The sequence below is a fragment of the Diaporthe citri genome (genome assembly GCF_014595645.1).
Source record: "Diaporthe citri strain NFHF-8-4 chromosome Unknown scaffold_2, whole genome shotgun sequence".
NCBI lineage: Eukaryota > Fungi > Ascomycota > Sordariomycetes > Diaporthales > Diaporthaceae > Diaporthe > Diaporthe citri.
The window spans coordinates 1,317,657-1,342,849 of NW_025064847.1; the positions used below are offsets into that span (position 1 = coordinate 1,317,657).

The 25,193-nt window shown below is 56.1% G+C and overlaps 6 protein-coding genes across 6 annotated transcripts; 2 read left to right on the plus strand and 4 right to left on the minus strand.

The window, feature by feature from the left end:
* Positions 1-636: 636 nt before the first annotated feature.
* INS49_005993 (uncharacterized protein) lies at positions 637-2,772 on the minus strand (the record flags this gene model as incomplete). Its single annotated transcript, XM_043166768.1, has 4 exons — positions 637-897; positions 957-1,078; positions 1,327-2,345; positions 2,495-2,772. The coding sequence occupies 4 exons, from the start codon at positions 2,770-2,772 to the stop codon at positions 637-639; spliced, it is 1,680 nt and encodes a 559-aa protein (XP_043027912.1).
* A 1,420-nt stretch (positions 2,773-4,192) lies between these two features.
* INS49_005994 (uncharacterized protein) lies at positions 4,193-6,956 on the plus strand (the record flags this gene model as incomplete). The annotated part of the gene is made up of 3 exons (XM_043166769.1): positions 4,193-5,382; positions 5,453-5,481; positions 6,043-6,956. 3 exons carry the CDS (start codon positions 4,193-4,195, stop codon positions 6,954-6,956), a joined length of 2,133 nt encoding a protein of 710 aa, XP_043027913.1.
* Positions 6,957-7,690: 734 nt separating this feature from the next.
* INS49_005995 (uncharacterized protein) lies at positions 7,691-9,071 on the minus strand (the record flags this gene model as incomplete). The annotated part of the gene is made up of 2 exons (XM_043166770.1): positions 7,691-8,904; positions 8,993-9,071. The coding sequence occupies 2 exons, from the start codon at positions 9,069-9,071 to the stop codon at positions 7,691-7,693; spliced, it is 1,293 nt and encodes a 430-aa protein (XP_043027914.1).
* Positions 9,072-10,155: 1,084 nt separating this feature from the next.
* On the plus strand, positions 10,156-11,226 carry INS49_005996 (uncharacterized protein; the record flags this gene model as incomplete). Its single annotated transcript, XM_043166771.1, has 1 exon — positions 10,156-11,226. One exon carries the CDS (start codon positions 10,156-10,158, stop codon positions 11,224-11,226), a length of 1,071 nt encoding a protein of 356 aa, XP_043027915.1.
* Positions 11,227-11,385: 159 nt separating this feature from the next.
* On the minus strand, positions 11,386-12,757 carry INS49_005997 (uncharacterized protein; the record flags this gene model as incomplete). Its single annotated transcript, XM_043166772.1, has 2 exons — positions 11,386-11,873; positions 11,953-12,757. 2 exons carry the CDS (start codon positions 12,755-12,757, stop codon positions 11,386-11,388), a joined length of 1,293 nt encoding a protein of 430 aa, XP_043027916.1.
* A 9,525-nt stretch (positions 12,758-22,282) lies between these two features.
* On the minus strand, positions 22,283-22,636 carry INS49_005998 (uncharacterized protein; the record flags this gene model as incomplete). Its single annotated transcript, XM_043166773.1, has 1 exon — positions 22,283-22,636. One exon carries the CDS (start codon positions 22,634-22,636, stop codon positions 22,283-22,285), a length of 354 nt encoding a protein of 117 aa, XP_043027917.1.
* Positions 22,637-25,193: the final 2,557 nt, after the last annotated feature.

Genomic DNA, 25,193 nt, shown 5'->3' on the forward strand with positions numbered 1-25,193 from the left:
GGAGGGGGGGCCATGCGGCGCATGGCGACTTTATGTGTGTCCATGTGTGTCCCCTCCAACGGGTAGGCTTACTGAGGCGCATTCCTGTGCAACCAACACCAATGCCCCCCCCAACATGATGTGTTCGTGCGGCTGAGGGGTGCCTCGTGGTGGGTGTTGGACGGTTGGGGGCTGATTGCTGCGCTGTCAGGCTGTTGGTGCAGCCGCGCCGCAAGGCGGCCTGCTCCTTCGCTGGGGCGGCGGAGTCAGCAGGATTGACATGCTCGCAATCAGGATCGCCAATTTACTTTTAGCTGCAGCCCGGTTCTGATGACCCACACGCCCGGCGCGAATTTGCTCTGCTGCCATGGCTGATGCCCCAATCTGTCTTGTTCTTGTTCCCGTTGCGGCCGTGTTATTACTCGGGAATCGAACTGTGGATACGAGACATCTGCGGTGACCGTGTGCACATCGAAACCACGAAGAAGCCGCTAGGGTGACCAGCTGAAAGGAATATCTTGCATTCGGAGAATTTTAATACCCCTTTAGAGAACATACCACGTTTTGCCAGGCTTCAATGATCCTGTATTGCAAGGACTGCACGTGGCCCAATTCATCAATTTTTCACCACAGCCAAACACCAGCGCGGGTAAATTTCTAGACGCGGTTGTCAATGGGTCGAGGATCAAATTGCTTCGCAGCAAATCGCTTGTAGCGCTTCGTATTCCGAGAGCGCCACAGTTTGCCTTTCCACAGGAAGGCAAAGGCGAATAGCAAGACGGAAAGACCAATAGCTCCAATCGTGTTGAACACATTGGCCATTCCGACGCGGCTGATCCACGGTGTCATGGAAAAGACAAAGACGGTGCTCATTGTGTTCCTCGAAAAAGTGAGCGCCACAAGGGCATCACCGATGATCTGGGCAAGATATTGTCAGCATCGTCCCCTGTGGCACGTGGGACTCGTCCGCCCCTCACCTCATTATAGGCATCCGTCATATAGGTCAAGGCGATGCTCGAGATCGGCGCGGACCCGAAGTTGCATATACCGAAGGCGAAGGCCACAGCGACCCAAGACTGGCCGCCCTGCAGAGCATAGCCTGTCTATGTCGTCAGTAAAATTTACTCCACACGGAAGGAAGAATTGAGCGCAGCATGGTCCATATATGAGAAGTGACAGAGCAACTCGCTTGTGAGGTGATTGGCTCTTGCAGATTGGGCTTGCGGCTCACAAGTAGGCCGAGGTCTCCCCTCAAGAGGCCCATCTGCCTGGAGACCAGGCTGCTCCGACCGAATGTGTGTTGAGGGTCACGAGTGCAAAAGGAAGACACGCCCAGGGAATTCTTACCAAACCAAAAGGCACCCGCCACCTGGAACGGGATAAACGGCACGAACACCCAAAGACGCATCTCGGGCTCATAAATGCCGTTGTTCCTCTTTGCCAGCCGCAGGATGGTCCAGTCGCTCAGAGGACCGCAGATCAAGGAACCCAGCGTGTTCCCAATGAAAGGGGCCAGGTTCATGAGCCCGATCTGGGTCGAGTTGAAATCATAAGGCGGCAGGATCATATACGTACTTGAAGCTGCTGACATGACCGTTGACCATGCCAGGAGCACAGCATAGACTAGGGACATGTACGCCACCCCGGGAACGGTGAACAGTATCTGAAAAGGCTGGTACGCATGCCGTGCGAACAACATGAACGGCCCTTGTGTTGTAGTCGCGAGGCTGAGTCTCTGCCAGTACGTCTTGCGAGGTATGGACGGGTCGATCTGAACAGACGTGAGGGGCTCCTCACCGGGAGACAGGTCTGACGGAGCTGCCTTCTCGGGGTCTGATGCCGGCTGCTTCTTATCGGCCTGACCTTCAGCATCACTTTTGGTGCTGGCCACGTCCGGCGACGGGGCGACGCCATGGATGACTGCTGCAGTCCAGTCGAATTTCGATTCCTCGAACCCGAAAATGAAAGCAATGAGTACGACACCGAAGAAGATGGCCATCCACCACCACACCCACCTCCACCCCTGGGAGGCGGTGATAAATCCGGCAGCAACGGGTGCCAGGCTGGAGCCGAAGTTGCTCGCCCAGATGTAAATCGAGTTCATCAGCCCTCTTTGGTGAACGAAGAATACGTCGGCGACCGTCATCTGCACCATGGTCTCGGCCAGCGACCCCACCCAGCACTGGAGGGCGTTCACGCCCCACCAGTCACCCCCAGTCACGGTGCGGGCAGCCCAGATCATGACTGCCATCTGGGCGGCACTGCTGAGGACGTAGATTGGCCGGAGTCCGTACTTGAGGGCAAAGGGGATGAGCATGAAACTGCCTAGGGCGAGTGTCGCACAGCCGATGGCATATGTGTTGTTCCTGCGCCGACGGTCAGCATGTGATCCCCCAGCAGCACCACAGAAGGTCGCTCGTTAAGCAACGGCCAGGTCAGCCCCTGGTGTAGGAGTTGTATGCTGGCAATGGAGCATAACAAAGACCACGTGCGGGTAAAGTTTATCAGGACTTACATGAGAACAGCGTCAAAGCCCAGCTCGTCCATCATTGGCCCCCAGGTAGGCGTGGTTGCATTAATTTGGCCGAAAGCCATCATGGCATAAAAGGTGGCCAGGCCGAAATTAAGGTACTTCCTCCATTTCGGCCAAGTCAAGGGGTCATTTGGGTCGCTGCTCGGGCGCGGTTGCAGGATGATCTCGGTCTGGGAGCCATTCCCACCTCCAAGCAATTTCTCGAGGCGAACGGTCCCGGGTGGCCACGCTGCTTCATCGGTCCAGTCTTGTCCTCCCATGGTTCTGCTGTAGCGCAAATGTCAGTCGCACTAATTTACAGTAGAATACAGAAGCAATTGGTCCTACAGTTCCCCCTCGCAACATAGGCCTACCAGGGCCTATATATTTCATGGTCCATTTTAGGACCGCCCATGGGTCGTTGCCCATGATACGGCTATCTCTTGTCACGCCTACCAAGAGATACTGATTGCGGGGAGTGACAATGGTGTGGTTATGATAGGTTCATGATAACGGTGCCGGACCGACTTGCTGCATATGATGAGGTAGGTCATGTCTTAGATTGGAGTCTTGATTGCAACCTTGATGACATGCCGGTGAGGGTTAGGGCTTGGTGTGCAATGGGGGTTATACCCTCGGGGAAGGGAGGGGGGAGTTCATCGGGTAGAAGTACCTGATGGAGAGAGGCTCAAGCAACGAAGGTTTCCGACACTAGCCGCGGGAATCTCCTGACTGGACATCGGACGAGAGATCAACAAGTCCAACATGGGATAATTCGACAAGGGACCAAAAGCATACAGTGAGCCGGGCGAGTCGGAATTGAAGCGAATGTTGAACCTTGCTTCCCCGGCGGGTTGTGGGCGCGCATGCAAAAAAACGAGGCCGTCGGAAGGCGCACCCAAGGTTGTCGATGCACATCCGATCGATTGCCTTTCACCGGCTGCTCGCACTACTATCTCAACCACCGACGGTGTTAGAGGAACCGCAGACGAAAAGTGCCGTGTAGACTACCTACCTTGGTGCAGCTGCACGCAGCAACCGTCTGAGCACCATGCAGTGGACTTCATACCCGCGCCAGTCCCGCGCTGTCTACGGAACGGGGAAAACGGGTAGCTAACGACCCAGACGTCTCACCATCGTCGACCTCTGATATACCCTCCTCCCCAGCTGCCGTCTGCACGTTATGAGACACTTTTATGTTGGACTTTCTCCATGGGAAAAAACAATCGGCTATCGTTAGCTCTCCTCCCTCCTCTCCTACCCACTCCGCTCCTATGATACCGCCTATTCTATGACGACGACGCTGCTGCTGCTGCTGCTGCTGCTGCTGCTCCTTGCTGGTCGCCGCCCTGGCCCTTATCCGGCCTCGTCACATAATTATGTAGACCCAGAAGTCCACCTCCCACCGCATCCCACACAAGTACCGACCCAACCCTTTCCCATGGTTTATTAAAAGACAGACACTAAGGTTGTTGATCGACCCCATAGTCTCTATTTGTCTACTTTGCTTTTTCATATTCCACGTGTGGTCTCCAATCTCCTCCCGTGCTCGTGGCCTGGGTACACGGCATACATTTACTTATACCTTTATACCCTACCTACGTCCTGGCGGCATTGGGCCCACCCGTGTTAGTCCACATACATGTTGCAGGCGCAACGCCCCTCCTCTGACACGCCCACATCCGACTGCCACCCATAACAATGGTCCAAGATGGCTTCCTGCTGCTAGTCGGCACCTTCAGATCACCAGAGGTCTACACGCTTCTGTTCAAGCCCGCATGCCGGGCCGGTGGCGACGCCTCCCTCACGGTGGCCAAGACCTCCCCGGCCGTTGGGGGCCACTCGTGGCTCGCCCTGTCCCGGGACAAGACGCGGCTGTACACGACGTGCTGGACGGACCCGCCCTCGGTGGCCTCGTACCGCATCCGCGACGACGCCTCGGTCGAGCTCCTGAACCAGAAGCCCGTCCGCGCCCTGAGCGGCTACGTCGCCGTCACGGGGAGGTACCTGTACTCGGCGGGCGGCCCCACGGGCGAGGTGTTCAGCCTGGCCGCCGACGGGAGCATCGGCGCCCTGGCGCAGGAGGTCTCGTTCCGCCGGCCCGAGGAGCTTGACGACGGGAAGCGCAACGGGGTCGCCCACGGCAGCTTCGGCGGCCTGCGCCACGGCTCGCACTCGGTCGACCTCTCGCCCGACGGCCGCAGCCTGTACGTCGCGGACATCGGCCACAACTGCATCTGGACGTACTCGGTCGACGAGTCCGAGGGGGGCGAGGGCAGCAAGGGCGGCAGCAGCGAGGCTCCCCGCCCGCCCTTGACACTTGGGTCCAAGCACATCTCCCCGCGCCCGCACGACGGGCCCCGCCACACGTGGCCGCACCCGAGCGGCCGCGTGCTGTACTGCGTGCAGGAGCACAGCAGCATGGTGGACGCGTTCCGCGTGGCCGCCGACGGCGTCACGCTCGAGCACATGCACGGCTTCGACATCCTGCCGGAGGGGAAGCGGTGCGAGGACTTCTGGGCCGACGAGGTGCGGCTCAGCAACACCTCCAAGGACGCGAGCAGGCCGCGGTACCTGTACGCCTCGACGCGCGGCCTGCAGCCCGGGACGAAGGGGTACGTGGCCGCCTACGAGCTGGGCCCAGACGGGGGCATCGCCGGCCCGGCCGTCGACATATTCGAGACGAGGACGAGCGGCGGGCTCGCTAACGCCATCGAGCCCGCGCCGGGCCCCATCTCGGACACGGGCGAGGAGTTTGTCGCCCTGACGGACAGCGAGCAAGGGTTCGTCGTCATACTTGGCTTCGACGGCACCAAGTTCAGGGAGGTCGCCGCGACGAAGCTGGAGCGCGAGGGCGGCGAGGTGGCACAGGCCGCGACGGCCGTCTGGCTGTGAGCAGCACTCATACGCGCATCCAGGTAGCTGGCTGGAAATGAATACCCGCGGAGGTCCTTAATTCAGGTCTGAATTTTCCGAGCGTCATCACGCAGGTAGGCAAGTGAGAGGATTATACAATATATTCTTAATCATTCGTCTAGTCTCCCTCTCCCGTGTCTTTTTCTTCAAGGCTGATGCCCGCCTAAACGGATTCTCCACAGGCCTCCAACACAAGGCCACTGTTTGATCGTCAGAGGGCTACGCAGCGACTTCAGTGCAGGGCTACAGAGCCCGTTCGTTCCGTCTATTTGTAAGCGTTGTTGCGGAGTCGCTGTCGGTGTGCATTTCCGGGTCCGGGCGTACCGATAGAAGGTGGTCTCTGAAAGCCTATATCCATGGTATCCGATGCTCTGCTGATGTGATTAAATAGGGTGGGGAACCAATAGCCAGAAACATCAGAAACACTTTTCCATTTCGTTATATTCAATTTCTTGCGTTTTGTTAAGAAAGACTGAAAACTAGTCATGTGTCTGTAGAACACTATTCTCTTCTACTAATGTGGGGACTGGAAAATAATATTCAAAACCACACCTGCGCGTCTATCACCAATTTACATCATCCGGGCTTGGCTGTGTCCGAAACAGTGGCGAAGATTCTTCTTACTGGGGCCACAGGGTATATTGGCGGCACTGTGCTCGACCACCTGGTCAGGAGGGAGGAGCCCAGCATCAAGGCCTTAACCATCGACGTCTTGATTCGGAATAATAAGGCGGCCGAGAAACTCAACAAGGCATACGGGAACCGTGTCAGGCCCATCTTGTGGACTGGTTTCACGGATATTCCCCTTGTCGCCGACATGGCTGCAAATTACGACATAATCATCAATGCCGGCACCGGCTTCGTCCCAGACGGGGCCAAGGCTCTCATCCACGGCCTGGCCCGCCCCACTTCGCCGGCCTTGCCTGTGCCGTGGATGCTCCATACCTCAGGGTGCTCGAACCTAGCCGACCGACCCCTGACCCAGACTGCCCACCCCGACAGAGCCCGGGACGACGCCGACAGCAAGGCGGTCTACGAGTTCCTCGCGGCCGAAGACGCCCGCGACCCGTACCCGCAGAGGACCACCGAGGTCAGCGTGCTCGCAAGCGCCGAGGTGGCAGGCGTGCAGGCGGTGAGCCTGAACTCGCCGTGCATATTCGGCACGGGCACCGGCCTCTTCAACCGGCAGGGCTTCATCGTCCCGCTCTTCACGCGCTACGTCGTCCGGCACGGGCACGGGTTCAAGCTCAATGAGACGGCCAGCTTCGACTGGGTGCACGTGCAGGACCTCGCCGGGGTCTACGTGCTGCTGGTGCGTGCCATTCTTGAGAGGGAGGACCACGGCGTGGGTTACATCCCCACCGGGAGACACGGCATTATCTCTACTGCCGTGGGGCGGGTCCTGCAGACGGGAATGATGCGGCTGTGCCTGGACGCTGCGTTTGACGCTGGCGTCTTGCCTCGCGAGGACACGCCTAAGGGGCGGAGGAGATCATGGGCGGCCTCGTGGATATGGCTGAGCGGAGTTGGGCAGGGCACAAGGTCATGAAAGGGACGGTGGCGAGGAAACTACTGGGGTGGAACCCACGAGGTTGGATGAGGCATGGAAGCAAGACTATCGGGACGTACTCGACGCATTGCAGAGCGGGATAAGCGGCAATAGCCTGGAAACATCTATTGGGAAGTAGAATGAATGTGCGTTGTTAGCACGTCACTCAAGGCGAATCAAAACAGATGCTACACAAGAGTGTTATCAAAGGTTTCAGCAAGCTGATATCGGCGCCGCGGTACGATAAGTTGAGATATCCTGTACCGCACGCCGCATTACTTGCAGCTTGCTTGATAGCGACGTGGATACAGTGCTGTGACTGTTTCGGTGATGAAAGATGCTCTGAGCTTAATTTCGGGGTAGATTTGCTGATATACTAATTGGATAAGACCTCTCTTCCTTTAGTATCGGGTGAGACACTAATGTTACTATAATAAAGTAACTTTGTGGCCCAGTAGCGGAGTCAAGAGCCGATTGGTCCGACTCAGGGGAATAGACTGTTGGTGATAACTCGCGCAAGGCATCGTCAGGGGGCGTTTATTCAGTCAATTCGACTCACTTAGACTTGGAACAGGACGAGTGCCTCACAGTGAATCACAATCACTCGTAGGAAAACTCTAGTCTGATACGTGCAAAGAACGCTTGCCACGATGTCTATTGAATGCAAATTGGTATTCGTACAGTGTGCCCAAGAAAACACCGCCTCGGCTGTCTGTGTACTGTATTAAATTTCATCAAAGTACCAACCGGCCAGGCTCATTCTCCAGGACCATCTTGACCCTCTCAAGGAACACCTTTGCCCTCTGCTCCTCGGTCTTGGGCACCTTGAGGGAGAATACGTTCAGCCCCGTAGAGAGGCCCGCCGGCCTGCTGGACGGGGTGGGCGCCTTCTTGCTGGCGGAGCCTCCCGTGAGAATATCATATATGTCGGGCTTGGCTGCGGTGAAGCTCTTCTGCGAGAGCGATGGCGGCGGTGGAAGCGCAGAGATCTGTGGGAGGTAGTGTCCCTTGGAGCCCTGGGGGCTCACGGTGTCCAGACCCAGCACTTGGTTGAACAGCTCGTCCGCGGAAGGCTTGTAATCGGCCGCCAGGGGCAACTCGTCGTTGGCGACCTCGGTGGCGCGCGCGATGAATGCCGATAGTGGGAGGAACGCGCCAAGGGTGTCCTGCACCTTGCTCTGCACCTCGATGACCTGCGCCAGGGAGATGGGTAGAGTGACCTGCAGGTCCTCCAACACGGGCGCAGCCGGCTTGGCTGGCTTCTCCTCTGCGCTCTTCTTCTCTGCTTTCTTCGCGGCCACCTTGATATTGCTGAGATCCAGGTGTGCCAGCTTGTTGTACCGCTCTTCTACGTCAGAGGCCGAGTTGGCCTTCGCCTTGCCAAGATAGACCAGAACGTCGCCCTTCACCAGACGGCCCTTGGGCCCTGTCGCAGGGATCTCATGGACCTTGGACTCGTCGATTCCGTTCTCGTGGAGCAGCTGGATGATCGAGGGAAACAGAGGGTAGGTCTGCTTCTGGGCCTTCCCGCTCCCTCTGGCGCCATGTGTGGCAGGCTCTGATGCGCTCCGCTCCTCCTGTGGTACCGGCTCTGGTTGAGAACTCTTCTCTGGTGCTTTGGGGGCAGATGCTTGCTTCGGGCCCTCATCGGCGGGGATCTCCAGCGAGCTGATGTCGTCTCCCTCCTCGGCGATGACGGCGATCCGCGTTCCGACCTGCACGCCCCTGGCGCCGTCGCCTGTGAGGACCTTCATCATGATACCGTCATCCTGGGCCTCCACGTCCATTGTCGCCTTATCGGTCTCGATCTCCAGAAGGACGTCACCGGCGGAGAACTTGTCGCCGTCCTTGACCTTCCAGGTCGCGATGTTGCCCTCGGTCATGGTGGGGGAGAGTGCGGGCATGGTGAAGTTTTGGGCGGCGAGGGAGGAAGCTGACGTCCGGAAGCCTGTACGCGCAAGATTTGGTATCAGCATGAGGCTCACTTTGAGTGGTGGTGTGATGCTCGGTGAGGGGCTTGGTAGCTGATTACGGACCCCGAGCAGCCGCCTCGTGAGGCAATTTGGACCGCGCCAGCCTGGCAGACAGGCGGCAAGCAGAGGCGAGGGAAGCCATCGTCGGCAACTCGTGACAGGCGCACCTCGTTATGGGAGTGCAGGTGGGCTGGCGACGTTTGCGAGGGCGAGGCAGGGTGTGGGCGGATGCGAAAGCGGAGGAAAGTCTGTCGCGGGCTGCGAGAAATAATTTGGCCCTCCAAGTCAGTTCCCGTTGGGAACCGCTCGGTGTCCGGGTCTCCCCAATTGATGAGCTTTGCCCGACAGGGATCCAGCCAGCTCAAGCTCCGATGCTTCCTGGCGCAGATCTGCCCGTTTCCGCAGAGGTACCTGGGCCTGGATACAGATTTTGGGAATTTTGGACATATTTTTGATCTTCTCTTTGGTCATTGTTAACGGGCATCCGTGGAGTTTCCATACAACGATTTGCAGCAACTGTGAATCAGTAATCCTGCCTGCCAAATCATGTTGACCTTTATCTGGACTAGGTACTTCCTTCACAGAGTCCCGCACTTGAAGCTCCAGTACGTACCAGAATTGAGAGTGAGCTCCAACCCAGCGCGAGCGACGCCACTGCTGAGACATGTGCAGCAACTGGAAAGAAGGTGATGAGAGTCGAAATGCATTTGCGGCATCTGCATCATCTGGGAAGTATCTGTCAACACAATAGTATGCCATTGGAATAGCTCGGGGGGGTTTGCCTCCTCTTATGCATCACCGCGCATCAAGAGCACAGGCGAATCCACACCCTAGTCCCTCTGTTTGACAAGCAGTCCAGTTGCTCTCGTAGTCACACATTCATTACATTACTACACAGTGGCTTGGGAGCTCAGGACAGAAACGAAGATCTATGCGGCCAGGGACCGGTCCAGACTTGCTGGGTGGGCAATTGGCCAATCAATGTAACCCCAACGCCGATTCCCGCATCCCTGTCGCCGGCCGATGATTTTTGGGAGCTCCCGGCGCATTTCGACTCCACATGATTCCAATCCAACTCAGTCACCGCTCGGCGTTTGCGGCTGCCCTTCCTTTTCTTTCCTTTTCCCCTTTTGCAGTGCTCTTCACGGTGGCTGTCCTTGTAGGTTGATTTCTAGAGCTACAGGACATCAGCATCTAGCCTTTTCTCTAAGTCGACACTGCGCCCCATGGCCTCCTGTACAAGGGGCTACGGCTTCGGCCATGACATGCTCCTCCTTCTCCCCCGATCCGCCACCAGCCATAGCTGTTTCCAACCCTGTGCAGCACGAACACTGCATGCGCGCCGGACAGTACGAGCGACGCGCACCTTCGAGACCTCCGCCTATCTCCGCGCTAAACAAAAATCCTCCGCCTTGCCCGTCAAACAGAAGCCAGCCCCCAAGAAGCCACCTCCGCCGACCCTCGCGCACCGCCCACAACCCAGAGCAACGCCTCCCACCCCAGCAGCACCTTCCGCCGCAAAACCAAGCTCCGCCGCCCTATCCGTCGCCGAGCGTCTCGCGAAGCGCGGCGGGCGAACCGTTCTCTACGAGGGACCCTCCCACTTCTGGCTGCGCGCCTCGGGGCTGTCGGCGTCGGTCTTCTGCATGGGCTACGTGGGCATCCACTACTGGAGCATAATGGTGCACCCGCCCGAGGGCCTCGCCTGGTGGGTGCCGCACGCCTTCGTGCCGATCCTGCTTGCCATGGGCTACTTCAGCGGGCACTTCGCGCTGAGCACCACCAACATCGTCAGCTCGATCACGGCGGTGCCGCGCGGCCTGCTGCCGCGCTCGTACCTGACCGGCGGAGTCGCCAAGAAGTCCAAGCAGGAGGAGAGGTCGCTGGTCGCGCTCAACGCGAGCCCCGTCGCGCTCGAGGTCGCCGTCACCCCGCTGGTCCCGCTGCTGCCGCCCAAGAAGGTCGTCGTCGCGCCCGAGGAGGTCGTGCTGCCGTTCAAGATGCAGTCCACGCCCGTGGGCAGGGGCGTCGTGGCCGGGGCGCAGGTCCCGAGGCGCGGCGGGGATGTGATGGACAGGATCGCGGCGCCGTTCGAGGCGCTCGGCAGGGCGGTGAAGGGTCCGTTTAGTGGGATCGCGAGGGGCCTGACGCGGGAGGGTTTCGCCAAGATTCAGGTCAAGGGCAATAAGTACAAGGTCGATGTCCTGGGTGGCAAGGTGCTGGACGAGGGCAAGATACTGGATCACCTTGTGGCCTACCGGCCCGACAGAATCTCGAGTGGGTCCAAGCTATGGTAGACTTGCAGCAAGAAAAATGTGGTATTGGCAACTATTACAGCATTGGAAAACAAGAACATCCTCTGAATGGTCGGAGATGCCCTCAACTTGGCAACTTCAGGAGGCGAGTTCTGTACCCAAATCACGGGGTATGGCCTGCCCGCGTCGACTTCTGAGTGCTTATGCGTACTTTATTCTCGGCTGTGGTCGCAGCCTCATTACCGCCACGCCCTGGCCAGCAGTCCTCTGGTGCATGGTGGACACGGTGGGCACTGTGGGCACCTTGGGCACCGTGGGCACGTCTCTCAAGTATGCCGCCTCTGGCCAAGGTGGTTGGTAACTTCCCATCATGTCCCACAGGCACATAGGGTCATTTTTCATTATCCATCCCGTGCCCGAGCAATCATTGTACAGATCGTCTTGAAGGGTTGTAATGGTCTGTCTGGCTGCAGCATCTGCTTCCCAATCTCGGTTTGCCTTTGCCTGCCCGATGAGGTTTGAGATGTGCGCGGTCAATGGCACGAATCGGTCAGTGAGGACTTGCTTGAAGTTGGGGGGCCTCCTGTTCCCCGATGTAGGAATGAAGTCGTACATAGCGACGAACTTGTCAATGAAGCCTATGACCTGAGGCCAGTCAACATTCCTGGCAATATCGTTACCATGCTTCGCTGCTCGTCAGGCACCGTCAGTCCAGATCCAGATCGTGGCATCTCTTCCGCAACCCTTGAGGGCTTCCTGGGTGCTTACCTAACCATAGTCCGTCGGCTATGCTTAGTTTATACATCTTCTGGAAGGCTGTTCTGATGTAACCATCGTACTGAGCATCGTGGTGCCGGTAGTAACCGAAATTGAGCGCGGCCATGAGAGCATCGACGCGTAGATTTCCACCGTGCATGCGAGCGTTGATCATCCGTGCACGGCCGTCGGCACCCCATGGCTCGGCTGGGTTGACCTCGAGATGCCTTTGATACGAGCGCAACTGTCTCAGCCTCGCGTCCATCCACAGCAGACACGCGTTCCACAGGATGTCGTACAGCCATGCCGCATCCTGAACCGGCTGTTCAAGGGCTTCGAGGTCGCTTGCGAGGTTTTGCTGTCCGACGTCGCTGATCGGGATCAGTTGCTGGAGTTGGGCGAGCGCGTTCTCTGCCTGTACCCTCTTGTCCGTCTCGTCGTCTAGGCTCCTCTGCATCTGGGCGAGCCTCTGTTCCCCGCCGTCGTCCACGATGCTCAGAAGTCCCGCCATCAGCTCCCCGGCTCCCCTGTTGCCGAAGACTGTCAGGTCTTGAAAACCGTAGCTCGAGAGATCTGCGACTGCTTCCGGTCCTACCACCGGGTCCAACGCGCCCGCGACTGCTGACGACAGCTTGCCTTGGAAGCTGTTTCCTGCGGGATTAGTCGCCTCCTCATCTGTGAGCTTCTGGAGGTACAATAAGACATTTTTGCGAATAGTCTCTTCTACAAGCTTCTTCCCCGCTGGTCCTCTGCGGATCTTGTTTCGACCTATTGGGACCTTTGCATGCTCGGCAACGCCCTTGCGTTTTGGAGGCATTTTCCAAGGATTGGTGGTTGCAATTTGTGGTGTGTATTCACGATCGCGTGCTTACGGAAATGAGTACAAGGAAAACGCGTTGGAGCGTCAAGCTGCTGCAGGAGACCCATGGAGCTATATACAAGGAGCACAACCTATGACTGAAAGAGACGCGTCCCAATCATTCGACTGATTGACAATCCTGTGATTCTGAATCTCAGCCATGCGTGGCTTTGTCAACTCCTGATGTTTGTTCAACAGCTTGTGTACGGTATCCAGTTGCCCGTTTCCGGCCAGTTCATAGATGATGTCTCCCGCGTGAGAATCTATTACACGGCAGCTGCTTTGTTCCAATCAACACGTGAGAGCCTTCTGAATGATATTGATATTTATGCATCACCGTAATATTCATCTGAGTCAAGAGGATAAGCGCGTTACTATTCCCCTAGTGTTGCTACATAGGTAATTACTTGGCTGCCTCGATGAATCCTACAGCTGTCGCAGAACGGAAACAACACTTGCAGCAGTCATGACCAGAATCAATTCCGTTTCCCCAAACTCTTGGTTTATACCGTACATAGACATACATGGTATATAGATACAATGTAGTCTAGCGAGATCCACTTAGTAGTTGAGACCTACAAAGAAATTCACCATCCCGGGAGATTAAAAAGTGCATTCCAGACCGTGCTCTACCCGGCCCTTTATTCACAACCACGTCAATTATTCTAGCATGGCCATTTTCGCCATTGCTTAACTACTCTCCAGTTTGAGATGTATTTCTTTTTAGGGACACGATAATACATGGGCTAGTGAGTCTTCGTGTACCAATACTGCCGCTCCTTCGCTGGGTGAGTCGTTGCTGTTAATGAGGCCACACGTACACGCGCTCTCAACCGGACAGCCCGGATAATATTTCACCTAGTATTCGCCATTATTGTTCCAACGCATATGTCTAACATGTTTCCCCATGACCCTGCTCTGTTCACCCATCAGATCTTTGCAGTCGAAAGTTGTTTCGACCAGCCACTATGGATAACGTACTGTTGAAGCCATCATGTTCCTAGCTAAAAGTGATCTCGTACCCTTGATTTTTTTAGGCCCATCAATTATTCATTGGATGGACTGGTCCGTACGCTATACGAAAATCGCTAGGTCATTACAGCAGTAGCATATTAATCTCTGCTGCTACCCCGGCAGCTGTTTAACCAAATATGTACCTTGAAAACAACAAGTCCACTCTTCTCTAGAGAGATTGCGTTAAGTATTTAGGGAATCATGCTAGTAAAGACGCACGTGAGCCAATTGCTTGTCCCAACCGTGCTGGAGTGCGAAGAAAAGTATAAGAGCTGGAACATAACTCTGAAATTAAAAGCATCAGCATTTGTGATGGTTATGATATGATCGAACCCTTCGAAACGTATCACATAAATTTGATCATCTGATTTGTGCATCGGTGGAGGAAGCTGATTTCAATGGCCATCAGTCCAGTAAGTGAAGGACAAAGTCTACCAGGACTGTTTCCAGAATGCCGATAGTCTCCAAAGCTATTATCCGGCACAACATTTAAGCAGTGGTCGATCGTTTGGTTGAAACTCCTACATTTTGTAACTGACACTAGATGAAGGGACAATGCTCACGAAACTTTCGGCAATCCTACGGTGTACATCTAGGGGAAGCTTCTAACGAGATATGAAAATGCCTGCGCATTTCCACAACCACGCGAAAATATGCCGAGACGTCTTGAAAAGAGATCATAGCCATTGTATGGAAGCAAAATGTTTTTACATTTCGCTATGTAATTAATGCGTGGCCGCTTCCAACAGAGGTTCGTGCATCCATCAACACATTTGCAAACACACCTCCCCAAAAGGTTAATTGTCTAGGTACTGAATTGCCGGGAGGAACGAAGTTCGAACAAATACTCCGATAAAAGCATAAAGAGGCCTGCCACAAGGAACGCAACAGATCCGATGCGCCTCCATAAAGACCCTCTCTATCTACCATCCAAGGACATTCTCAGTTGCTCATCAGACCTACCACCTCCGTGCTGGCTGCATCAGCTATGACATTGCTGAACAACTATTACGTGAAGAGTATCAAAATGATCCGGTTTCAGTGAATCACAGCACTCACTCGTGGGCGGAAAAGGAAAAACGTAATGCTCAGTCTCGGGCAGTGAACATCTACGCGGCACGAGAAAGTCCACTACACTGGCAAGTATCAGTCTCCGAGGCCTGGTATGCCAACAAAGTCTATCGGAGGTAACCTCAGGTTCCAGATCAATCGGTCGTGAAAGGCTGCCGCTGCTCATAATTCGTGGTGATTCTCTTGTCCTCCGCGGAATGATCGGTGGTGTCCACTAACATGATTCCGCATTGAATATTCTGGCCATCAGTACTATCTTCAGGTTTTTTTTTTTTTTCTTTATTGAGAATAATCTAGAACATCGAGCGTGATGCCTATGTAATAGACTCAAAACTTCTATCGTGAGAACTGAGCGCGGATCTCCGGAACTTTCTGTCCTAAGCTTGGCCCCAAACCGTATTAACCACGTAAGCTTAAATCTAGGATTTTCTCTTAAAGGGCATGCTATAATGATGAAACTATTGGAACGACACGTCACAGCCCAAGAACAAACCCCCAAGTCGTCCCATCATAAGCCGCCGCATATCCTGTCATCTTCCCGCCGTCAAAAACAGGCAAAGACGCCCGTGTCGACCGATATCAGCAAATAGGAACAGCCGTCTGCCAGGTTACAGCGGCTATGATTAAACAGACAGGATGGAAGGATTCGGGGGGAGGGAGGGGGGAGGCGCACGGGGAAACATGCGCGGGTGTCAGATCCGATCGAGATCCCACTCTCCGCCCCGGCCAGACAAACCTGCTCGTGATGATTGGAGCCCGCGCGGCCAGGTCCCGAGCTTCTCTCGAACGCGGCACCCCAGGCCACGCGCGCAAGGCACACAAAAAGAAGAAAAAAAGCTTCCCAGGGCTTCCATCCGCTTCGAAGCCTGCGCGGGCGGGAATGTCTGTTCTCCGTTCCAGGGTCATGCCTTGTCCGGAGCGATCCGCGAAGATCGAGGCCCTGCGACTGAGGCACCGAGAGCAGCGGGGCCGGGAGCCGTCTCTGCTCCAGTATCAGGCCATCAGAAGCACAAAAATGTACCACGAATCCCCTATCGGAACCGCCGCCGATCATCTTGAGGCATGAAGTTGTCCTGTTCGTGTCTCCGCTATGTGACTCACAATCCAAACATGTGGAGAAGGCCGTTCGCGAGGAACACAGCGGGGAGGAGAGCCCCCGAAGAGTCTCCAACCGCCGGGCCTGGCAGCTTTGGTAGGACGGCGTTGTAGCACGATAGCCTCATGGATCCTTGGACTGGCGGGGAGCCAGGAGGGGCCAGAGGGGGGAAGGGGGAGGGCAGAGTGTCCACACGTTCATCAACCCCTCCCTCCATCACTCTCTTCTGCCCTACACAACCACACAAAACCGCAAACCCCCCCCCCCACAAACCACGCCACGCACCCCGAAACCCAACCCAGCGGCATCTCGAACCCACTCTCGGTGTGAGGGGCGGGGACCGATGACCTCACACCCACAAACCCCCTCCACCACCACCCTCTTCGCACTTCCTGCCCCAGAAACGACCGGGTGTTCCTCGGGGCGGTAAGTCAGCCTCACAAATGGGACACCACGACTGTTGCACATGTGGGCTATAGATAGCTCTTGGACTTGGGTCCTCGAGTGGGACCATGGCGACCACTTCTCGGCACTTGCCAGTGCATGATGCTGTACCAAAAACAGCGAGGTCGAGTCTGGGGAAAGCTGTCACCATGCATGCATGCATGCAGCAGCAGCAGCGGTCAGGGATACTGTACGGTACATAGTGTAGGAACCTGGTGTAGAAGGGGGAAATAGAAGGTCAAAGGAAAAAAGGGCAAGGGAGGAGGGAAAGAATAGAAAATTTGCCGAGCGTGCCCTGTAGCACCTGCAAGCGAGTGGGGCCATGTCGGCGTGTGGAATTCCCCGTTTCGAGCACTTCGTTCGACGACGGCCGCCGTTGAAGGCGCCCGGGTCCCACAGGCCGTCGCGGCGCGTAGGGCGTGACAAGGCGAGCCACCCACTCGATGTCGATGCCCTTCGCTCACCTCATGCCATGGACAGACCGGTGCTACGAGTCTCTGGATCACGAGACACGGGTGAAGTCACGCAATGTACATGGAGGTTTCGAAACATGTTAATCTGGGACGGTGAGAAAGTATCCTCACCGTAGAACGAGGCTCCCTGGCTGCCCTACCTTGTGCGCAACAGTCGGGCTGGTTATTTGTGGCATGTCCGACTCATGGCCGGGAAACGTTCAGACGAACGATGACGACATTGTGGTACTCAGGGTAGGAGGGGGGGAAAGAGAGGAATGGGGTCATCTTCCTCGAGGGAGGTCTGCCTGCACGTCAGACGGCGGTGGGCACAAGCACGTACCCACCGACGACACGTCTGTCCACCACATGCATCATCACGTGTAGACCTAGCATGCACGCAGATAGTCAGGACCCCCTAACATCCCCAGCCCTACAGATAACGAGATATCACCACCATGCGTGTCATCATGCCCATCATCGAAAGATAGCCCACCAAGTCACACCAAGCCTTTCACGGCCGTCTGTGCTCCAGAAGGTTATGTAGAGGGAGAGAGGAAAAAGCATCCCGGCCGGTCTGGCGTCGCAGTACCGGCACGTCGGATTGCCGGTGCGAGAAAACACAACGCAACACAAACACAGACTTACACAATAAACACTCTCATTCGGGCGCAATCGGAACCGCGCGGCGAGTCATGTCCCGTCCGGATCGGGGTCGCAACCGACGAGAATCCTCCGCCCGCGGACACTCACGCCGAAGAGACCAGCAAAGACGCAGCGAGCGAATGCCACATCGCAGACACGCCACGAGGGGGAGCGGTGCACTATATGAGGCGGACGGGCGCTCGAGTTGCATCGTGTTGTTGTTGTTGTTGTTGTTGGTGTTGTTGTTGGTGGTGGTGATGGTTGCGCGACTCGGCGCCGGCAGAGGGCGGGAAACCATGGCACCTGCTGTGGCAGAAGGATGCCACATGTGACTCGCGCGGTGATTCGAGTCTTCCAAGGCCTTGGGCGTGCGAAGACATTCGATGGTGTCAGGGAAGGCGTGGAATAGAAAGTTCGAAAGGCGTGCATATCTCGGTTTGTGCTTGACCCATGACAGTAATGCCATGCAACAAAGAAGCGGTCCACACGTAAACAGCCGCGCCTGTTCACACCCTGTGCAGGCCAGTGATCAACCTCTCAGCGCAACAAAAGATACGATGTTTCAATTACCTCGAAATAGCCCTGGTCTTATACCAGAAACCAACCCCCAGGGAACCACTCCAGGAATATCAGTATTTCAGGTTCAGCCGTTGACCAGAAATAAGCATGTTTCCCAAGAGTTGGACTTTCAGCTGTGTCGGTTAAATCAAAACACTCGTTTATTCTCCCGGGATCCCTGCTGCTAGATCTGTAAGATCTCCGTTCAGCGAATGAGAATCCTTGACAGGTCCTGGAAAAGGAAACTCAATCCCTTGGTCTGGGACAGGGGGGTGTTCTTGCCTGGGATTTGTCAAAAAAAGAAGTCCAGCCACCGCTTCTTGGCACTGCCCGGGAAGTTTCCCTGGTGCATCGCAACCAACCTCGCCTCAGTGGCATCCGAATTAGAGAGGCCGACGATCCTGCAGATGATTGAGCACGCATTCAGCCCGTGAAACAGGCCCACAGGCCTGCGACGATTGAAATATATGGATTATGTGGGCTTCTTCAGCAGCCTGCAGGGCGTAGACAAGAAAGTACCTGCGGTGTAGAGAGGGTTAATTTTCGGGGTTGTAAGGTGAGCCAACGCCCATCAATATGTACCAGTTGATATTATTCGCGGTGCCTGGGCACCTCCCACCTCTCCTGAGAATAGCTTCCCAAACCCGCAGTGATTTGCGCGTGCTCGCGCAAGCTACACCCATCATTGCCCGGGACCGCCGCCCGCCTCCGCAGTCGGTTCTCCAGAGGTGTCCGTGTCCCCTCACCTTCTCCCTGGTCTTGGCTTCAGTCGGCGGCGCGCGGCAGTTAGCACTTGCGGGCCGACTCCGCGCGGATGTCTGTGTCTGTTCGCTGGCTGGCTGTTCTGGCGTGCACTGATAGGCGCCTGCAGGAGAGGCGACGCTCGCCGACCGAGAGAACAGAACCACAGGGCAATCCGTGCGCCAGAGATCTCCGGTCGATCTACGACGGAATGGTAACGCCGTCAAACTCTGAATTGCTCACCGCGAATCCTGACCCTCTCATTCTCCATCGTCCCCAGCCAAGAAAATTTCATGTACAGATGCCGAAGGCGAGGCAAACGAAGTCAGCAACTCGCGACGTCGAATGATCTTGCGGCAGAGCCTATGCGTAGGTGAGGCAAGCGTCAGCTGGTCTGAATGTCTCATGGCGGTGAGGACCCCCAATTGGCGTATCAGGAGGCCGGGTAGCCGTCCTGTGCTACTGTAAGTGTAGTGCAACACACTCTCCTGCCCATCGTAGCATTTCACTGCAACGCACAGCCGGGCAGTCTGATGTATGAGCCAAGCCAGCAGACTGTTTTTTGTCCCCGGCAAGTGTGGGGGGCTGTTTGCTGGGCGCTCGAATGAGCGGACGATGCACATGGTGATTCTGAGCAGCCCCTCCAAGAGTCAAAAGGGTTCTCGGGGTCAGGGACAGGGATCCATGCACTTCGCCGTCTTGGTTCGTCTTCCCAAATACGGTTAGAGCGCCAAGGCGCTGCTGAGTCCATTTTCTGGTACTGCCGCCGAGAGCGCCGCCCAACGGCCCTGCAACCATGTAACACAGTGATGACTATCCGGGGTCCAATATCAAATTCGTGCACGGTCCGGTACATGTTGAATCAAGTGCCATACATCGCCCACAGAGCTTCAAGGCTGCCATTCTGCTCTGCTTGTTCGCAAGACACTTTGGAAGGTTGCGTTGTTCTAGAAGAGCCCATGTAACCCTCGTCGCAGCGAGGCAGTGTCTCGGAACAGCTGGGGACTGATAAGATTTGTCCTAGCAGACGTGGTTCGCAGCTCACGCTAACATGCGTCCAACGGCACTTGGGCTTAGTGAAGCGTAGGTGTGGTGGTTTCCGGAGGCCGGAGGCTCCCAGCGTGGCGCCTAGGATCGCCGGGCTGCATGCAAACACTTAAGCAAGTAGTGCGTGTGTGCGCCATAATGCCCGTGTCATTGGCTCTGGGAAGGTGAGGTGATAGACCTGCATGGCCTCAATGCGGAGTGTCCTTTTTCGTGTCGCAGACATGTTGCGTCGGGTCTTGGGTGATGCCGAGCAGAATCGGAGGCGTAACACATCGTCGGCTGACAAGGTGTCCGTGCAGCATATGTCAATCGAAGCGTTCCGCAAGTCCATTTGGCTTCTGAACTCGACATCAGTCTGACAAGGGTTGCACCGGCCTTGCGATGACAGGTCAATGGCAGGAGATCATGCGGATAGCTGAGTGCCACCCCTTACACCATCTTTCATATTTATGGAGTGAACACCCACCCACAGGACACTATCCTGATTAGTCCCTTGAGCTAGTGTCGTAGTACTACGCCTGGGCATGCGCCACCCGTCGCTCTCTTAATAGACGAGGACACCATTGGCATGCTCCATCTGCGCAGGGTGCAGCACGACCCTGGGGCAATGTCTGGCAGATGGGTAGAGTGCATTACAGGAAATCATGACTTCGCCCATTTCTGTTGTGCCAGGTCGTTCGTGGGTGAGAATACTGAACGCTGATGACGAGCAAATCGACATCGTGATCACTATGCACCACACCTTGTGGGCGGAAGGTTCGGATGACTGACTGGCTTCTTTGATTTCTGGCCCCCTAACACGAGGCAGTAGACGCTAGTGAGGACCACTCGTGGTTGCATGGATGGACATAAAGCCACTGAGGCTGGCTGAAGGTGCTGCGGATTACGGTCAGCCTTGATGTCCACCTCCGCGAGGCTGAAAGTATAGAGCGCCAGTCCAAGAAAGGGGTAGAAGGTGCCGTCCTTTTTGGTCGATTGGTCGAATGGAAAGCCGTGAGGCTATGGCTATCCGGGGACTTGTGATTGTCAGTCTTGGTAATGGGATTGTGTGCGCATGACTTGTGCTTCAATTGTATTGCACGACACCCTACAGTGATGGAGTCTCGGTCATACCTACGCGTAAGCCACCAGTACGATACCACTTGAGTAGTTGTGCTCCGTTGGGGGGGGGGGGACGCGTCGGTTGTTGAGCCTGCAGTGCAAGTCTTCCGCAGTAGGGTCCACGTGCCCCTTGCCGGTCATCTTCAGACGTACGGCTGAGGAGTTCCACACCATGAGACTTCCCAAAGGCGGAAAAAATGATCAGATTTTGTTGATCAATTACTTAGACCAGCAAACCGCCAGTATCAGTAGATCAAGGGTGCGTGGGCATCATGACAAGTGAGGAAGCTGAGACAAATGCGATTGCGATATCCGCCGTTACACTGTTTCCTTGCTTGAGCCGGCATCGAGTCATGTATCTGGGAAAGGAGTCGATCCCGCTGGGGGGTTTCCGATCAGAGATAGGCACATAAGTACACTATTGCCCAGTGCACCTAAGCAACAGGCGGGGTAAATGATGGGCATGTTCGTACAGATTTGTTTTTGTCTTTGCCAGTTGTCCGCGTGGGCCGCTGGCAACGTGCCCTACAGGCAGGCCCTTGGAGTTTGCAGTCAAGGAGTTTCGGACGTCCCTGACTGGCCATTGATCCGGACGAAGAAGTTAAAGAGAAGGAACGACAAATGTCATCGGGGCAGGCCATGGGTTCCCTGGTCGCTCCCCGGCACACCACACAAGGTGGGGGGTTGCATGAGAGATCCATGGATGGCTCTCCCTGGCGCAATCGTGGGCCTTCGCACCACACGCTAGGTGCCATGCATTCTGGGTGCCGGCCATCCCAACCACGACCACCTGGTGGGTTTGGCTGTGTGGAGGCGATGACATAGTTGCGGAGCCAAGGACAATGTGCGTCGAGACTCGGAGGCAGCAATGATTGGGTTTCTGAGTATCCTTGGGAGCCATGTGGTCGGCTCACGGCCACCAGGTCGGCTTGTGGACCGTACAGGCCGCAAAGAAAGGACACATTCTCATGAGATCTGCGGTTTGGATGCACAGTGGCGTCGACGGTCCGATGCTGACTGCTTTCCCCAAAAATCGGCGGCTTATGGTGAGAGCTCTGTCCAACATAAGGAACATGGGGAAATGATTTGCGGACGCTGTTTCAGGGTCCATTCCAACCGTCCAGGCGACACAGAAGGGACGTGAGGCTTTGCTGAAACGGGCCAGCTCAAGGCCCGGCTAGGCGGCTTTCACGAGTGGCCGGTTGCCGGAAGAATAGCGCTGCCTGGAGTTCTAAAAGGTAGTCCGAGCCAACAGTCGGCCTACGGGCGCGAAAACCTGTCTTGTCTTTGCAAGGCGCTGGCCTGTACTGCCTGTCAGCATGTCGCCCGGTCGGCCAGCAGTTGGTGCTGGGTAGTGCCATCCATTGTCTTGGTGAAGAACACGGGCGCTAGAAGACTGGCGAATCGATGCAAGCAGACGCCAGTCAGGGTCTCCCGGAGGACAAGGTTGGCGCGGTTCATGGAGCGACCGTAGCAGATGGACCCCGTTTCCTCAGCTGCATTGAAGGAAGATCCGAAGGGATTTGTCGTGTCTGCGCGTCCCGGGGCCGGGGGCAGCGCAGCAATGAGACGAGATAACGAGATTGAGAGCGAGTCTGTGTGCACTCTCGGCACCTCGATCGTCCAGAAGAGTCGGGGTCCGTCCGTGCGAAGAGCCAATTGGACCATGAATTGTCGGAGAGGCCGTTGAAGAGCGGTCAGAGGCAGATTGATGTAATGGTAATGCCATTCTGTCGAGGGCGGCAACGACAGTTAACCTGCTATTTCAGCTGGCCCGACTGGCAGAGAGAAAAAGATTTTCTCGAGGGGCATGTGCAAGTCGGTGTAAGCCTTGATCGCATTCTGGCATCCTCTGGCATCCTGGCGCTCTGACCTGCACGAAGCCCTGGGGGCGTTGCCCACCTTTTTTTGTTCTTAGTCGCGCGTCCAGCTCCAAGGTTGCTTGCGGGCGGGGCGCTCATGGAAGGATCCCAGAAGCCGACTGACGCCATCAATCCCAAGTGGCACCGCAATTTGACGGGGGAGCCACTAACGGTTTCTGCATGAATTGCTCAGACGAGAAAGTAATGAGAAAAGACCAGGGAGCTCCGGAGCTCAATAACAACCAACAACGCCAGTGGCGTGTCAGTGAGCCGAGAGTAAACAAAAAACTTTGCTCGCGAGCCCCATTGCCTTGGTGATGAACAGTCCTATCTGGGGTGCACGTTTATTCTCCGGGGGGCAGTGCCTACATGTCAGCCCGTCTACAGGGTGACAGACAAGGAAGGCACGCAGGTTGGTTACCGCGGAAGGAGCCCACTGCTGATCGACCGACCACCAAACATCAAACGAAAAAAAAAAAAAAAAAAGAGGAAAAAAAAGAAAGGGCGGCAACGCCTGGGAAGGAAGGAGGAGGCTCTGGAGAGCTGCAGCCGCAGCCGCAGCCGCGGTCACAGATGCAGAGGCAGAAGTTGCATTGTGGGAATGGTGCGAGACTTCCCTGTCTGTTCAACGAGTTGTGGTGGAGAACGGGGAGACGGATATGGGTGGTCCAAGTTACCCTTGACGGCCAGGGACGGACAGCATACCCATTCTATCTACACTATCGTATTGAACAAGAAATGACCCATACGCATCCAATTGCCGTATTTGTCCCACCCGTCGAGTCGAGTCGAGTCGCGTTCCGTCGCGGTGTTGGCCGTTGCTATAGCTGCTGAGAGAGGCGCGGACGGGGCATCATAGCATGAAGACGGCACAACCGTTTGTGGCCATGGCTCGGTGTCAATGCCATGAAGACGCCGGCTGGGAGCTTCCTTGGCCGCTGATCTGATGTTCTCCTCGGCCTGAGTCCGATGCTGTTCCAACCGACTACCGCCTGTCCAGCCCGCCCTCGGCGCAAGTCTCAGTTGACCGCAACAAGACTGTTCGAGGCCGTAGTTAGCGAGCAAGACACATTGGCGGCAGCAGGAAGAGGATTCTGATGTGCATATTGCTGCAGCAGAGCAGAGGGAGACCAGAGGCTTGCCCTGCAGCATGCATAGGAGCAGCTCAAATTCAATCCGGTCCTGGCTGGTCTAGAGTCGAGACCGGCTGTCTACCGTCTTGTCAAAGACTCAGACATGCATATCATATGTACCCTGTGCGCCTGTGGCAGAGTCGGTTGACTCTGTGGTTGTGCACGAACCTGAGTCTGGCCTGGCTCAAGCCCCCAACGCTCAACCTACCACCCATCCCACCCACCCATTCACCCATCCACACACACTCTTACGCTGTAGCGTGATGCAACTGCTAATGCAGCCTCAACCTTCCCAGCGCCCTTCCACGATCGGATTGGACGGCTGACCTGCTCATGCTGCACAGCCAAACCTTTCCGGCCCTTGCGGCGGCAACGGGCCAGAGACAGGAAACTGTCGTGACCCACCTGGAAGGCCATCGAAATCAAAAGTCTGGTGGTCACTGGTCTATATGTAGGATTTTACTGCAAGCCTTTTCCGGACTGCGTGCTTCGCACTCCGTATGATCACAGGCCTGGCGATATTCTCCAGTTATCCGATGCGAACTGCGTGGAACTCGCCCGAGTCCGGGGAGGGTCACATCAAGTAGTAAACAAACGGCTGCTTTCTCAGGGAGGAGGGGGGCCGGGGAAGGAAGAGGAAAGGAAAGAGAGCAAAGAGAAAGACTAATGTACGATGGGAGATGAGAAGCCCCAGCATTCCCGCACCCGAGCCCGCCCGTACAGCAGGCGGCGAGCACAAGGCTGGAGGTTGAGCCAGAAGTTTTATCTCATTTGATTGATTGAATGGCTGTGACCGATGATTGTCGCCGGAAGATGGGCATGTAGGCACGCACCTACATGTATCCACAGCCCACCGCGGCTCGAGAACCCACAACATGTAGTGTATGCGTGTGTGCGAGTGGGTTGCTGTGGGCCGCGCAAGAAATATCACCGCTCACAACCCAGTCGAATAGTCGGCCAGACACAGGTCCTCGACGACAGAATCTCCAGAAGACGCGCCCCGTGCACTATCAGCTACCTGGCAGGTCCCGCTAGGCAGGGGGCCCCTGACCAGCTGCACCCTGAATCTTGACTGGGGATGCTGCTGGTGCAGACCCACCTGGACACCCTGCCACCTCCTGCACACACTGGCATAAGACTAGCTCGACGCCTACCAGCTGGGACGGAGGGCCTCTCACCACTTGCCCCTTCTCTTCTTTCCCGCCCCGTCGTCGCAACCGAAAGACCAAC